The sequence below is a fragment of the Crocuta crocuta genome, unplaced genomic scaffold (assembly GCF_008692635.1).
Source record: "Crocuta crocuta isolate KB4526 unplaced genomic scaffold, BGI_CrCroc_1.0 scaffold180, whole genome shotgun sequence".
NCBI classification, from domain to species: domain Eukaryota; kingdom Metazoa; phylum Chordata; class Mammalia; order Carnivora; family Hyaenidae; genus Crocuta; species Crocuta crocuta.
Genome location: NW_027527549.1, coordinates 5,926,864 through 5,943,180, shown reverse-complemented (window position 1 = coordinate 5,943,180; position 16,317 = coordinate 5,926,864). Strand labels below are relative to the sequence as shown.

At 49.9% G+C, this 16,317-nt stretch overlaps 1 protein-coding gene across 1 annotated transcript in view; it reads right to left on the bottom strand.

The window, feature by feature from the left end:
- The window catches only part of PHGDH (phosphoglycerate dehydrogenase), a 32,919-nt gene extending 24,235 nt beyond the window's left edge, over positions 1–8,684 (bottom strand). Inside the window, exons 1-2 of the mRNA XM_077767569.1 lie at positions 8,465–8,684; positions 1,017–1,168 (exon numbers count right to left, since the gene is read on the bottom strand). Of these exons, the coding sequence (XP_077623695.1) occupies positions 1,017–1,168; positions 8,465–8,602 (290 nt within the window). The 5' untranslated portion in view covers positions 8,603–8,684. The remainder of the gene's footprint in view (positions 1–1,016; positions 1,169–8,464) is intronic.
- Positions 8,685–16,317: the final 7,633 nt, after the last annotated feature.

Here is a 16,317-nt window from a genome sequence, read left to right as displayed (position 1 = left end):
CTAGTTTTCTTTTCTCAGAGGCTCTTTCTCCACCCCCCCTTTTTTTTTTTGGTTTTGGAATACTTTATTAACAGGCATGTTCAGCCTCCTTTTTCCTTTATTGGATCTTTGCATCTCTGGAAATGAAGATTATAAGGAGGAAAAAGTCAAGAGAGCCTATCAAAAAAAAAGGTCAAGATAAAAGGATTCTCAGAGTCTGTCTTTCCACTTAGCGAAAAGGCTAGACTGGGAGGCTGGAGGAGGGGCAGGACTGGGGGCATTGCCTCTGGGTCCAGGGCAAGAATGCAGGATGGGCTACCATCTAACATTGTTTCTGCTAGATACTGACCTCAGATGACCAATTAACCCCTAGGCTATAGGAGGAAGTGGAGGGAAGGGGGGCAAGATGTTGAGGACGCAGCTTCCCAAGGGAAGGGAAAGAGGCTCGGGGACAAAGAAGTGGGCTAGAATAACCCTGCTATGCCATCTATGTGTCAGATGGGAGCCGGAAACGAGTGGGGCCTCGCCCTGGCACGCAGTCCTGACCTCTGCTCTGAGTTTCTGCAAAAACAGCTCCAACAGGGACCCTTTCCCTCTTGGCCCTGGAGCGTGAAAGAGCACCTGGGTCCTGGCTGCAGAGGGTGTGGGGACGTGAGAAAAGGAAAGAACGGAGTCACTCAGCAGGCAAAGGCTGTGCTCTACCAAGCAGGGCTCAGGAAACCTGGCCCCAGACAAAACAACGGAGGGGCAGGGGCTGGGCAGGGAACGCAGATAAATTCACTAACGTCCTTCTGATTCCCGAACCAGGCTGCTGTTCAGACATCTGTGGGGTGGGTTCGGGAAGTGATCTGCGAGCTCAGACAGCCTCGCAGTCAAACACCCGGGGAACCACTACATGTGAGCGCGGAGCACCAGTCTGGACTCAGCCTGGACCAGCCATCGTTCCGGAAGCCCTTCCTCCTCTGCCCTGGCCTTCCCGGTTTCCCCTCCCCCTTCACGGGGAGCCTCCACACCCACTCCCAGGCCCCACGACTCACTTCATGACCAGAACGCCCTTCCTGGTGGCAGCCTCCAGGTCAACGTTGTCCACACCTGTGCCAGCTCTGCCCACCACCTGGAGCTTCTCCGCTGCGTTGATGACGTCAGCAGTCACCTTGGTGGCCGAGCGGACGATGAGTCCTTCACAGTCCTGAGGCAGAAGAAACATCTGGGTCTGCAGTTGATCTTCCAGACCTCCTAGCCCCTCTTTGCCCCTAGTGGGAGTTCTTGCCTGCTGGCTGATTTTGGATATATTCCAAGTAAGGAAGGCTTGGAGTCAGTCAGGCCTGGAGTCAAGTCCAAACTGCATCCCCCAGGAGCTAAGAATCTGATATCCGGCCTCCTCCAGTGCGTGAGGAGGAAATGAGTTAGGACAGGTAGCACCTGGCATGCTATCTGGCTCCACTCAACGGATATGACCTCCTCCATCGGACACTGCCCCGCTCAGTGGACATGACCTCCTCCATCAGACACTGCCCCGCTCAACGGACATGACCCCCTCCATCGGACACTGCCCCGCTCAACGGACATGACCTCCTCCATCGGACACTGCCCCGCTCAACGGACATGACCTCCTCCATCGGACACTGCCCCGCTCAACGGACATGACCTCCTCCATCGGACACTGCCCAGCTCAACGGACATGACCTCCTCCATCGGACACTGCCCCGCTCAACGGACATGACCCCCTCCATCGGACACTGCCCCGCTCAATGGACATGACCTCCTCCATCGGACACTGCTGCTGAATGGGAGAGGTGGCACTGAGTTCTACTTTGTAAGCCCCTAGGACTGGCACATGTGAAGCACTCGGTAAGCACTGGCTGGCTGAGTGACTAAAAAGTGAACAAAAGACAAACTGTTGAAAGGCATTTCCTAAAATACGATCCAAAGTAAGGGGACGAAGGGAGAACAATTAAACCAGTGTCTGTAGCTGGTCAGAAACACAGGCCGTTTTAGACTAAGAAAATACATATGCAAAAAATAAATACTTTCTGGATTCATTGAAGGCACTTTATTTGCGCTGTTAGACCTCAAGATAATCTTTCTTAGGCTCTTCCAGAGTCTCGTGATAATGCTCTCCTAATAAGGATATTGTTGCCCACGTGGATGGAACTAGAAGGTATTATGCTGAGTGAAATAAGTCAGTCAGAGAAGGACAGATACCATATGTTTTCACTCATATGTGAATCTTGAGAAACTTAACAGAAGACCATGGGGGGAGGAAAGGGGAAAAATAGTTACAAACAGAGAGGGAGGGAGGCAAACCACAAGAGGCTCTTAAATACAGAAAACAAAGTGAGGGTGGATGGAGGTGTTGGGGGGAGGGTAAAGTGGGTGATGGGCATGGAGGTGGGCACTTGTGGGGATGAGCACTGGGTGTTGTATGGAAGCCAACTTGATAATAAATTATATTCATAAANGAGCGTCCCCAGGAAATGGACCCCAAACTGGCTTTCCAGGGCTGCTGCGGAGGTGAGTGCTGTTGCAAAAGCAGGAAGCTGGGGGTCGGGAGGCTGGGGTTGCAGTTACAGGTCTGCCAAGGATAAGGCGGATCACGGTGCTAAGTCACCTGCCCCACCCCTGGTCTTCACCTGTAAAACAAGAGGGCGAGAACAGTAGCACCACATCTGATCTGACACCACCCCACCGACGTGAGCCTCTCCAGGAGAACCTTCTCCCTCCGCCACCCACCACAGGGACTGAGAGGACAGAGAAAGGCCACAACATCAGGCTCCTCAGGCTCCACACAGAGGAGCTCAGTACGGGGGCTTCCAAGCACTGCACTGACTATTCGACAAAGGTTGTGAAATTATTCCTCCGGGGGTGCCTATTATGCCTTGTGCATGCTCCCTGGTGGGGTCCATGCCTGACCACAGCCAGCCAGATGCAGGGCCCCTCCCAGGCAGCCCAAGCCCTTTCATGTCCGCAGTTCTGCAACAGAACCCCAAAATGTGAGACTCCAAGAAACACTTGATCAGCCTCTGGTCCAAGTGCATTTCACAGATGAGAAACAGAAGCCCAACAAAATTAAGGACGCCCGTGTCCCCTTTTCCTGCCCTTCTTATGCCTTCCTTCCATCCGTGGGGTGCCTGGTAGGTATGCACCTGGCATTATGCTAGATTCTTGTCCATACAAGAGGAGTAAGTCACAGGCACCCCCCACCCCAAGGACTCACAGCGACAGACGTGCAGAAACTCACCAGGACACACGTATGCGGTGAGCTCAGAGTGCACACGGCACACGCACACGGCAAAGTTAGAGGAACCACACGGGAGTCACCCCATCTGGCCTCACTGCCAGCACTGGCTAACGCCAGGGGGAATCTCGAGGGTGCCTGGAATGCCTCCCTATAAAGCAGCCTAGTTGAACATCAGCCAAGGCCTGGGCAGACGGGGACAACTGCTGACTGCCCCACATTCAAATCCACTGCACTTGGCTCCAAAGAAAAGGATCCCCCTGGCTGGCCAGCCACAACCAACTTTTCAAGGCACAGTGAACACCCCCTTCCATGAAGCCTTTGCCAACAACCCTGGATTCAATATCACTCCCTCCCCCTATTCTCTTAGCATCTGTTTTACATTCAGGTGTCCTCGGTCTGACCTGCAACGGGGTCCCTCATCCATAGGCTACATCTCTAAAGCAGGATTATTTTAATAGCTGATAACTTATTTTTGGATAATAAGTTATTATTTTAATAGCTAAAATACTCCATTGAATAAATGAACTCAGTGATTTGAAAGGCCATGGAAACCTAAACAAAGTCAAAGGCACCACTTAATAGGCGGAAAAACTCTTTGCACCAGGTATAACAGAGCAATGCCTCATCCCCAGAAATAATCAAGGCTTCCTACAAATCATTTTTTTGAATGATAAAAAAAAAAAGGCAAAGGTCTAAGCAGGCATTTCACAGGAGAAATACAAAGTGGCCAGGAATTTACAAAGACTCAAACATTAGATATCAAGAAAATGTAATTTTATTTTTTTATTTTTGAGAGACAGGGAGAGAGAACACGCGCGCGAGAAAGAATCTTAAGCAAGTTACACACTCAGCGAGGAGCCCCATGTGGGTCTTGATCTCAGAAACCGCAAGATCATGACCTGAGCCAAAATCAAGGGTCAGACGTTTAACTGACTGAGCCACCCAGGTGCCCCAAGAAAATGTAAATTTTAAAATGTGGTCTTTTCAGGGGCGCCTGGTTGGCTCAGTCGGTTAAGCGTCCGACTTCGGCTCAGGACATGATCTCACGGTTCCTGGGTTCGAGCCCCATGTTGGTCTCTGTGCTGACAGCTTGCAGCCTGGAGCCTGCTTCAGATTATGTGTCTCCCTCTCTCTCTGCCCCTCCCCAACTTGTACTCTGTCTCTCTCTCTCAAAAATAAATAAACATTAAAAAAATAACAATAAAATAAAATGTGGGATTTCCAGGCATCATATTGGCAAAATGAAAAGTGATAGTATTCAGTGTGGGTGAGAGCGGAGGGACACAGCATAAACCGCAGGAACTTTCCAGAGAGCAATCTGGCAGCGAGTAAGCACATTTCTACTGCGCATTCCTTTACCACCAGCCATGGCACCTCAGGTCATTGGTAACACAGTGCGGAGTAAAACCTCCTTTGAAGGGACCAGTCCAGGACTAAGGGTCAAGGTTCAGCTGACAAGAAGCAGGCCTGGGAGCAGGATCACCCAAAGCATCACAACCTTCTAGTATTAAGTTCTGAGGCCCAGTCCTGCTCCAGATGCTCGACCCCATCCCCAATCATGCCCTTGGGCCTCTAGAATCTGGCCTTCTCAAATGCTTTCTCCAAAGACACCGCCCTCCCCTAACCTTAGGAATCCGTTTCCCACTGGAAAATTTCCCTAATGGACTGTCACTGTCATCTCTCCATGCTTGTCGCCTCAAGGGTGATGCCCTCAAACCCTCAAACTAGCTTCCTCTGAAGCCAGAAGTCTCAAGAGTCTCCAGTCAGATTGGTACAGATGTTCATTCAGACCTCCCCGGTCCCAAGAAGAGAATGTGCTCTTAGAGACGCCCCTTCAGCTGACCCTGGTCCCACCAGAGCACCAAACCTTACATGGCCAGGCTTCGCTGGCTTTAAGGTCTCTTACCCCCTCAACTACCGCCAATTCATTCAGTTCTTCACTCAAGCGCATCATCGATTGACTGCTTCAATCAGCGTGTATTTCTTGAGGGCCTCCTGGTGCTTCGCTCCCTCAAAACCCCTGCACCCCTAGGTGCCATTCCCCTCCTCAGGTTACAGGTCATCCCTCCAAGACCCGGCTCCAAGCTGAGTGCTCCTCTGCTTAGGCAAACTGCAGCCCCTTGCCGGTCTGCTCACGTCCTTTGTGCAGGCTGTGGGGACACCTTTCTCCCCCAGTGTCCTGCTGTCCACCCTGGCACCTCTTGACACTGCACCCACTCTGCCGTCTCTTGCTCTCTGCAGCTGCCTTCGAGCTGGAGACCCGCCAGCGCTCTGCTGGGTTTCTAGCTGTTCCAGACAAACCATGCTAACTCAGCAGTGGAAAGCTGTTCGCATTTCTCAAGTTCAAACATGCTTCCTTTCCCAAAGAGGACAGGCTTGGCCTTGAGGGTGATTTTAGCATTGCTGGTACCTGTGACTTAAATCATGAGGGCAGCCTGAGTTTCCAGGTCATGCTCCCCAATACAGAGAATGCAGCGAGATGCTGTATATGCAGCCCTGATTAAGTAGAGGGTTACTTAACTTTTGCAAATCAAATCCCTGTGCAAAGGCTGGGAACTTGCTATTTTAACGGAGCCTTTCAAAAGATAGACTCTTGCATGGAAGTTCTTCCCCTTATTTTGTTTAAAATTCTGACACAAGGATGCAAATATGCTCAGTAAGTTAAATGCATTGCTACTAGCATGTGGTTTAGTGGCTTCTGACCAACAATGCTGTTCAATAAAACTGAACAAAAATATATGTATCACATATAGTAAAGGCATTATTTCACGAAAGTTTAGTGTATGTGTACACATACATATGTGTACACTGAGTGATGATAGAAAATGAATTTCTTCCTGTGGGTCATGGTCAAATTTTAAAACCCACTGATAGGTGGCAAGATTTTAATGTTCCCGCATACTAAGTTTATTTAAGATGCCATGTCTGCTGATGGAAGAGGGGTACACAGCCTAAGAGCTTTGTGAGTTCCGAACACGATGCCTTATTATTCCAAGCCAGTGTTTTCCAAACTTTTCTGACTAGGACTTAGAGTAAGAAACATTTGTTTAAGTTGGGATTTTTATGCTCACAAACCACACAGGCACCACAACTGCCCACATCGCTGAAACAAATTTCATGATACAATACTCAGCCTATCTGCCTTGCTCCCTGCTACTTCTTATTTTCTTTTTTAAAATGGTAATCATGCCCCATAAAACCAACTACCCACTACCCACAATGCGCCGGGAACTGCTTTGAGTCTGAAAAGCACCATTCTCGGGGGTCATTGTACTTCCTGACCACGGAGTGAGTGGAGAGCACACTGTGCCTGCCTTGAATACCAAGGAGTGGGACCAGAGGCCAGTTCCCACTTCCCTCGGCATGAGAAGGATTTAAATGGGAGAGGGCAGGGAGCACCAGCAGAGATCTCTCCACCCAGAGAAGACAGACACGCTGAGGATATGAGGCCCTTCCAGGGCGCTGCCTAAGTGGACTAACTGGCATTCTGAAGTGAATGTTCTACAAAGGCAGCCACGAAGGCTTGGCGGCTCCAACAGCCCAGCCAGCCGCCAGCGGGGAGCTGACAAACACCCCTCCTCTGCTGCCAGGAGCCGTCAGTGCCTTTAGGATGTCCTCCAAGTTGAGCTCCAGACTCCAGCAACACACCCAGCCAACTTCTCAAGTTCACAGAGCCCCTCCGGGACTGGTGAGGCCCCCGGTTCTTCTCAGTTCTGCCTGTACCCCACACTGCCCCTCCCTGGAAATTCTAGAAATTGGGACTTCTGATTTCCACAAGAAGGCTGCAAAGCCCCAGGGGAGGCCGCCCTTCCCAACCGAATGCTCTGGCGGAGGGGAGGGTCAGAAGCTGGTCTAGAGGCCACAGCACTGCCTTCTGGCCACTGCCTTGAGCCAAGGCCACTGACGGCACCCATATAAAAGAGCTGGCACAAGCTGAGGTGCCTTCCTCCCATCCCGCCTACCTTGGATCCGGTCCTGAGCCCCTGTCCCCCACCCCCATTCAAAGCGATCAAGCCCCCTGTCCCCACGTTTGCAGCAACAGATCGGGCAGAGGCTAGGCTGCTGTGTGGTCTCCCTTGGCACTCAAGTACTGTGTCATCTGGTCAATACTCTCGGGACTGATGGCCAGGCTCCCTAACTAGTCCCCACGCTCCTTGAAGGCACAGACCAGGCAGACACTTCTCTAAGAACAGGGCCGGGGCTGGATACACCACCGTGGCGGTGGCGGTGGGGGAGTGGGGGACACGCACCGGGAAACGCCGCCGCAGATCCGAGGGCAGACGGGGAGCGCAGGCAGTTTCCAGGACCATGTGGTTCCGGCACAACGAAAGCCACTGCAGCCGCCTCTGTGGTTTGAGTCAAGGCGCCCTCCGGGGAGAAAATGGAGGGGGTGGATGCGCGCTGGGGCTGAGCGAGGTTGGTGGGAGGCGGCACTGCGGGGCTGTCGGAGTTGGAGGGTGGGGGGAATGCATCGGCCAGTGGGGCACCGACCCCGGGGGGCTTGGGGGCAGGAACGAGAGTGAAGAGCTCACAAAATAAACGCACTAAGGCTGCACGAGGCCACCAAACTTCCCAGGACCCTTACAAACAAGGCGGAGGAAGACGTGAAGAGATGGCGCTAACTGTGCGCCAGGGCAAACTGATACATGCCTGAGAAAGATTTTCTAAGAAACAGAAAGGTCCTGGGGGCGTTTGCGACCGGATCCGAGCCCGGGCTGCTCATTCCTGACCAGCGAGGAGGCCAACAGCGAGGCAGGACGGCAGGGGCTTTACAGCCTGTAGCCCGGGGGCTGCGGCGGGGGCTGCGGCGGCGGCTGNAAGGATTGCCCGTCCCTAGGCTTCCCGCCGGGAAGCCACTTGGGCGCCCGTTCCCCCTGTGCCCCGGGGTCCCGGATAAGAGGCGGCGCAGGGCTGCCCGGGCCACAGCGCGCGAGGGCTCCGGGGAGCCGCGCTGGCAGCCCGCGGGCAGCCCGCAGGACCAACCCGGGCAGCCCGCACTTTCCCATGCAGGCGGAAGGCACGCCGGCGCGAAACACGCGGTTGCAAACTGGACGCAAAGTTTGCATCCTGCAGCTCGCGGCTGTTTTTTCCTCCCTCCTTCCCCTCCCTTCCCGAGTCTCCACTCTCAGGAGGCCCCAGGGCGGACCGGTACTGGGGACGGGAGGGGAGGGGGGGGCGCGCTGGCCCCGGCCCGTTTGGGCAGAGGATGCCACCGAGCCTTCATCTTTTTCCCGCTCGCCTCACCTGCAGCTCGGCTATGAGCTCCTCTTTGCTCAGGTTCTGCTTCTCCACCACCTGCAGCCCTCCATCTTGCAGGATCTTCCGGCAGCAAGGGTCCAGGCTATCACTGATGAGCACCTTCCGTAGATTTGCAAAGGCCATTGCGGGAGTCCGCTTCGGAATCGGCCGCTCGCGCGGGGGGAGAAGCACCTAAGCCGAGGAGCTGCTGTTCCGGCTGGCGGGCTGGTGTAACTGGGCAGGATTCTCGGGCTCCCGCCCCCCTTTTATCTCGCCCTTCTGCTTGTACCGCCACCTTCTGATTGGACAAAAGGACTCAAACTCTCGGTGACTCCGCCTCCTCCTCGCAGCTCCGAGCCTCCGCCCATTTTATTATTCTCCCGCGGTGAATTTCTCAATCTCGGCCAAGCCCTTCCCTGCACCTGGTGAGCATCTACAAGCACAAATTGACGCTGACTACCTGATTCATATCTGAAACAGAAATGTTTGTTTTCATCACGAGAGAAACGTTTCACGTTCACTTCTTTCTGCCTCAGAACAGATTCAATAGTTCTTTAACAAGAATTTATTGAACGCACCTAGTATGTGCAAGGCACCGTGCTGGATGCTGAAGAGACAAAGACATCCTCTGGTGGGCTAACGCCGAGGGTACCCAAGGCAGACACGGAAAGCCAAACAGTAAAAAGCAAAAGGAAACTCTGAGATCTCACAAAGCAGTACTTCGTTACAAATGAACGGAGGAATGAGAATTACAAGAATTTCAAGCCATAATTTGTGTTCAAATTCCCCATTTTCCTCTTCCCCCACTTCCTCTCTGATTAGGAAAAAGACAAAAGAATGGGAGGGGTCAGTATGGTCTAATTTCTATGCTGATCAAGGAGGCACTTCTCAGCTCTTAACTCCTTAATGTTTAAACCCCACAACAAATGTGCTATCCCATGCCCTTCTTTACAGAAATATTGGGGGAAAATCCGTTTTGGATTATTGAAGGCCATCTAGGACCAGAAGCAGAACTAGGCATGCGTCCAGGTAGATTAGAATTCAGTTCTGTTAACTTATCCAGCCATGAGCTGTTGTGTGCCCTGGTCCTGAGAACCATCCAGCACAGCCTAGAGGCACAAGGAAGGTGTCCAGCAAGGTTGCCTTTCCGCTGACACTGATGCTCTCTGAAGTCAACCATTCTGCGAGGCCTGAGCATGAGGAAATAAGACATTATCTGCCTTCAAGCCACTCTTAGTCAATTGCCTAATCTTGAGAGTTGAATAGAAAATAACCAGGCAGAAAAGAAGTGACATTTACAAAGCCCTGGGGTGTGAAGAATTGCTGAAGGAGATGCCTAGGGGTGCAGGAGACCAAACTTCGGAGAGCTCAGGGTTGCCCTTGCCCTTAAGAGGGGTTTGAATTCCACTCCAACGTAGGGCAGGGATGTCGAGTGATTTTTTGCGATGTGATACAATTACATTAGCTGAGCTGAGCCCTGACCCTGCTAATGTAGGTAAGATCCCTCTGTATCTACCTCATTCCCACCTTTCACCCCAACCTCCAACATCAACTACAAGTTGAGGATTTTTCTTTTATGATCAGCACAGGGACCAGAGGAAATGTTCTCCCCCCCACCCCCACCCCACGTTATTGCTTCCATTCATAAAGCAGGAACTTTGGCCTTCTTGGAAGTATTAGGAAAATAATTCTCCCATTCTCTCCAGACCCCTCACTCCCTCCTCTCCCTGAGCCCCAGCCCCTTGGGAAGAGAGACAGTCTGCTTAGTGAGTTTAGGGGAAAGGTCCTAGTGTTGGCCCAGGCCAGCCTCTGCTTGGCTCTCTCTTTTGGAGCTGAAGCCCACAAATAATGTGCCCTCCCCTGCTTCCTTGCGTGTGGTGAGCCCTCCAGGGCAAGCCCCACCCCATGCACCTAAGGGTGCAGAAGCCACAGCTGTCCGGGTCCTCTGCCTATAAGGTTAATGGGGGAGAGGGGAGGAGGAGAGGTAGGGATCTTATTTTTCTATTTGGAGCCCAGATGTGATCTCCAAAGTCACATTATGAGTAATGAAAACAGATCTTTTGAGCAATAGATGATGAATTGTCATCTGCAAACCAGGCACAGCTGAATTTGAATTCCAGCTTCTGAAATCACTGGTAATGTGACCTTGGGCAATGACATGCTTCTCTTAGATTCAGTTTTCTTCTCCGTAATATGGAGCTAATAGGGCAGTGCTTACTTCACAAGGATGTCATGACAATGAACTAACGTGAAGCACTCAAATGAGTGCGATTTGTAGTGCTTGGCTTTCATTCGTTCATTCATTCATTCATTCATTCGTTCAATCAGGCAGCCAACACATATTTATTGAGAGCCTATGATATGCTAGACAGTGCTGAGGGTGCTGGGAATGAAGCTTCAAAAAAGACAACCATGGGGGCGCCTGGGTGGCTTAGTCGGTTGAGCGTCTGACTCGCTTAGGTCATGATCTCGCGGTTCATGGTTTCGAGCCCCACGTCGGGCTCTGTGCTGACTGCCAGCTCAGAGCCTGGAGCCTGTTTCAGATTCTGTGTCTCCCTCTCTCTCTGACCCTCCCCTGCTCACGCTGTCTCTCTCTCTCTCCTAGAAATAAAAAAAAAAAAAAAAGACAACCATGGTCCCTGCTCTCACGGAGCTTATATTCTGTTTGGACCAGAAAATAACCAAATGTATGAAAAACGGAACAGGCAATCTCAGGCTGTGAAAGTATGATGAAGAATACAAAACTGAATGACATGATAGAGACAATGAGGAAGGGGGGATCTATTTTAGACTTCAGAGACAGGGAAGGCCTTTCCAAGAAGACGATAGTTGGGGTGACACTGAACTAAAAAGTCAACTTGCGAAGATAGAGGAAAGAGAGTTCTAGGCAGAGGGCACATTCAAGTCCGGCACATTCAAGGAATTTGCCCCCGAGATTCCTGTGGCATGTGCCAGGCACTGGGATAACAATGCGGAATGTGTCACACGTGGTCCCTGCTCTTCAGAGGACTCGCAGTCTAGCGTTCAAGTGCGTATGCAGTGTGTGGCCTGTGGCGGATAGTCAGGAAAATCTCTGAGAAGGCAGCACTGTAGCTGAGATCTGACGGTGGAGGAAGGGAGTGGAGAACATTCAGAAGAACATTCGAGGGAAACTAAGAACAAAGTCGCTTGGGTAGGAGACCATACAGAGAATGGGGGGAACATGGCACGACATGAGGTGGAGAGGTTGACAGAGGCCCGACCACTCAGGCCATGTGAATAGTCTGGACTTTTGTGGATGCAAATAATAAAAACTTGATTTCAACTGCCCCAGGGTGTCCGAAAAGATCAAACGTGGACAGAAATGAGCTCAAATGGGTATCGTTGGCAATCCGTCTCTCTCCTGTCTCTGCTTTCTCTGGATTTGTTTCATTTCCAGAAAGGCAAGATGTGGCAAGTATGTCACCAGCTAGTGAAGGATATAAAATTCAGTCATATATTCTAAGAAGTTTAGTCATCCCAGAGGGTTGTTCTCCTCTTCTAAGAATTGCAGCAATATTTTCATATCTGATCCTCACTGGGCCAACTGGGGTCATTTATCTGTGAACCAACCTATCACTGTGGCCAGGGAAATGAATATGCTGACTGGTCAGTCCCAAGGAAAGCACCCACTTCAGATATGAGGAAAGGATTAGTTCTATCTGGGATATACACTAAGAGTATGAGGAAACTTTAAGGTGTTCAGCCAAAAGAGGGATTGGAGGATAGACTGGCAACACCAACAGCTGACCACTCCACCATGCTAAGGAGTTTAGATTTTATTCTGAGTAAGATGGGAAATGATCGGAGGTATAAGGAGGGGAAAGTATTAGCTCAGTTTTAAAATGATCATTCCATATTGACACCAAAAAAACCCTCTTTTATCATTATGATGATGAAGACAATGAACATCATAATGATAATGACTGGCAGAGAGGTAGCTCGGTAAGGTATAGTCAGAACTTGAAAAGGCAAATCTCTGACAGTGGAACTAATAAGAACCAATGAATAATGGCTGAAGTTAACCATCCATGGAAGTAACTCATCTGAAAAAACAGTTTGAGGAACCACCAGATCAAATTGAGAGAATACTGTTTCATCCAAATACCACTAAATGTTAAAAAAGAAGAAGAAAGCCCCCTTAATATGGTCAATTGTATTATAATTTTTCTGCTTAAAGAATATGTTAATTGAAAGGCTGGTCTGCATGTTCAAAAAGATGATCCAAGGAGTGTCTTGGTGTTTACCCAGCGCTGTTCCAGAAGAAAGAGAACACTGAATGTGACAGACAGGGGTGCCGTGGTCAGTAGCAAGGTGTACTTCGATGTGGTACAGAGAGAATTCACCAGATTTTATCATAGTCTGTATAAAAATTTCCCTTCTGGGNGATAATAGGTTGTAAAGTTACAATTACAGCATTTCCTTAAATCTCTAGTCAAACTTTTTTTTTTTTTTTAAGTTTATTTATTTATTTTGAGAGACAGAGAGACAGAAAGAGAGGGAGAGGGAGAGAATCCTAAGCAGGCTCCATGCTTCCATCTTGGAGCCCAGCCTGGGGCTTGAACTCACAAATTGTGAGATCATGACCCGAGCAGAAACCAAGAATCAGACACTTAACCGACAGAGCCTACAGGCACCCCTCTAGTCAAACTTCTAATTGTGCTGTCCTTGCATCTTTCAAAATAAAATCAAAAGCCCTTCCTTCTCTAAAATATTATACTCAAGTTAGAAACAATACAACAGGCTTTCATGTTATAGCTACTTTTTTAAAAAGTAAACCTTATACCCAAAGTGGGGCTCAAACTCATGACTCCAAGATCAAGAGTTGCATGCTCTATAGACTGATCCACCCAGACCTATGGAGCACTGTGATTGGCTGGGAGGTCACCAAATGTGGGATGTCCCTATTGGGTAGGGGGCTGCTGGTGCAGGCAGCGTTCACCCAAGGTAGAACAAAAGACATAGAAGTTTACTGAATATGCCACAAGGGAGGGGTGGGCAGGATTGTAAAGAGATACCAGGTGGTAATGAGGGGCCACAGTCATAGGGTGAAGTGAGGGAGTATAGGGACCTATGGAATTCCCCTTTTTCTGGTTATCTTAGAAACTGTGCCTGGTTAAGGGGCACCTGGGTGGCTCAGTCGGTTAAGCCTCCGACTTCGGCTCAGGTCATGATCTCACAGCTTGTGGGTTAGAGCCCCGCATCGGGCCCTGTGCTGATAGCTCGGAGCCTGAAGCCTTCTTTTGATTCTGTGTGTGTGTGTGTGTGTGTGTCTCTCTCTCTCTCTCTCTCTCTCTCTCTCTCTCTCTGCCCCTCCCCCACTCACACTCTGTCTCTCTGTCTCTCGAAAATAAATAAACATTTAAAAAAATTTAAAAAAAAAGGAAACTGTGCCTGGTTGTAATTGGTCAGTGAGGGCCTATGGCTATTTCCAAATGGGTGGCTTAATGAGCCTGTTTGTATTCAGCTTGGTGGAGTGGTTGCTATGGGCCTCTTGGCCTTGCTCATTTCCACCGCTCAAGCCTGTTGCTTAAAAGCAGCCTCTACAAGGTGCCCCTTGAATGTGTTATAACTGATGATGACAAGCAGAAACCAGGATTCTATGTTGCCTGAGAAATTGTCCAAGGTATTGGCATTTACTGAGAAACCTTGGTCTGATAGGCAGAATTATGGCTCCCCAGACAGGTCCACATCCCAATGCCCACAACCTGGAATGACCTTATGTGGCCAAAGAGACTTTGCAGGTATGATTATGCTATGAAATTTGAGGTGGTGAGATGATCTTGGACTGTTTGAGTGGCATGATGTAATCACAAGGGTCCTCACAGAAGGACACAAGGGGGATTCAAAGGAGAAGGAGGCCACGTGGATGGAATCAGAGGCTGCAATGATGTGCTTTGAAAATGGAGGAAGGGCCACAAGCCAGGAGTACAGGTGACCTCTAGAAACTGGAGAAGGCAAGGACACAGCTTCTGCCCTAAGAGCTTCTGGGAGGAACCAGCCCTACTGACACCTTGACCTTAGGCCTGTGAAACTGATTTCTGTCTTTGGAACTCCAGAACTCCAAGAGAATAAGTGTGCGTCCTTTTAAGCCACCAATGTTGTGACGATGTGTTAAGCAGCAGTAGAAATCTAATACACCTGGAAACCACGCTAAATGAAAAGAACAAAATTTTATTCCGACAGAGAGATTAAGCATCGGTGAAGCAAAAAGAAATTTTAGAAGACAGGAAGGGTACAAGGAACATTAATGGGTCCCTCCCCACTTTGCCTCTTATTAGCCAAGGAATTTACACTAACACAAACAAATAAACAGAAATCCTGAGTACCCCCTACTTAGTGAAGCCTAAAATAAGACAGGGTCGATGGGACGGGAGGACTCTCTCACCTTCTCCTCTGCACTCCTCTTCAAGCATCTATTTCCAGGCTGGCTAGTTGATAAACGATGCCCGAGGCCAGAGACGAAAGAGACAGGAAATGAAGGACAAGGTGCTGCTCATCCCCCAACCAGTTCAAGGACTGGATTGTGAGCCATTGGAGAGCAGGGTGTGCCAAGCATCCCCCTAGTGCCTTGGGGACCTTTGGCTGCATCACCAGCAGAGATGCTGGTGTTATTACAAGGAACATCAACAGAGGAGGAGCAGAAGGAGGCAAGCACATACAGCAAGGCAAGGAGGCAAAAACCAGAGAATTCAGCCTCTCAATGTTAATGTAGCATAAGAACATGGAAGCCACATCTAAATAAAAGAATCTTCTGTGGCTTCAGGTGCAGTCCTCTGATGCACCTTGGAAGATCCAAGCGCTGTGGCCAATTTCTAGAGAAGGTGCAGTTTGATCCCTCAAGAGTCTTAGGCAGGACTGGTGGGGGTTGGGACCCTACTCCTTTAATGACTGCCATGAAGATAGGCGTGGCATCAAAGACAAAATGGGCATCTCTGAGTAGGCACCAGACAGCAAGTTTCACCCCATTTCATCTCTTGTCATCCCCAAAACAAATCCAAGACGTGTGGAGGACAAAACTACTTTCCTATCAATGCCACAGTCCACTAGGCTGCTGTAGCAAAGTACTCCAGACTGGGTGGCTGAAACAATATTTATTTCTTACAGTTCTGGAAGGTGAAAGTCCAAGATCAGGCTGTCAGTTTGGCTGAGTTCTTGGTGAAAGTCCTGTTCCTGGTTTGCTGATGGCTACTTCCTTGCTAGTCCTCACCTGGCAGAGAGAGAGAGAGAGAGAGCGAGCTCTGGTCCTTTTAACCCCATGTAAGCATGAGCGCTCTGTCTCCATGACATCATTAAAATCAAATTATCCCCCCCTTCCTCAAAGGCCCCATCTCCAAATGCCACCACTTTGGGGACTAGGGCTTCTATATATGGATTTTAGGAGCCCATAAACATTCAGTCTGTAGCACTCACCCAAACCTTAACATTTCCTCCCAGAAACACGAGCTTCAAAGTCAGGCTTTCTCGACATCGATCACGCCCAACGGTCCATACTTCTACAGCGCAGAGCACAGGGGATATGGGGGAGATGAGTTACAAATTCAAAGTGATTACAAGCCTATTCTGTACAACGTGCTATGCAGGCCTGGCAATCTGAGGAAACACAGGAGTAAGTAAAATACACGCTCTGTTCCCAAAGAAGTTTGTTTTCTATTTGAAGAATCTGACATGAGGGAAAAAGGCTAAATTTAGGGAAGGGCAAGGCAAGCTAGGCGTCTGAACTGAGAGTGGGGCCCTACCATCAAAATTGCTCATTTGGACACTGGTATCATGGGTCCACTTTTAAATCAAGAGCAAGGCCTCTTCATCCATTAAGTGCCTTAGGCTCAGGACCCAGGACC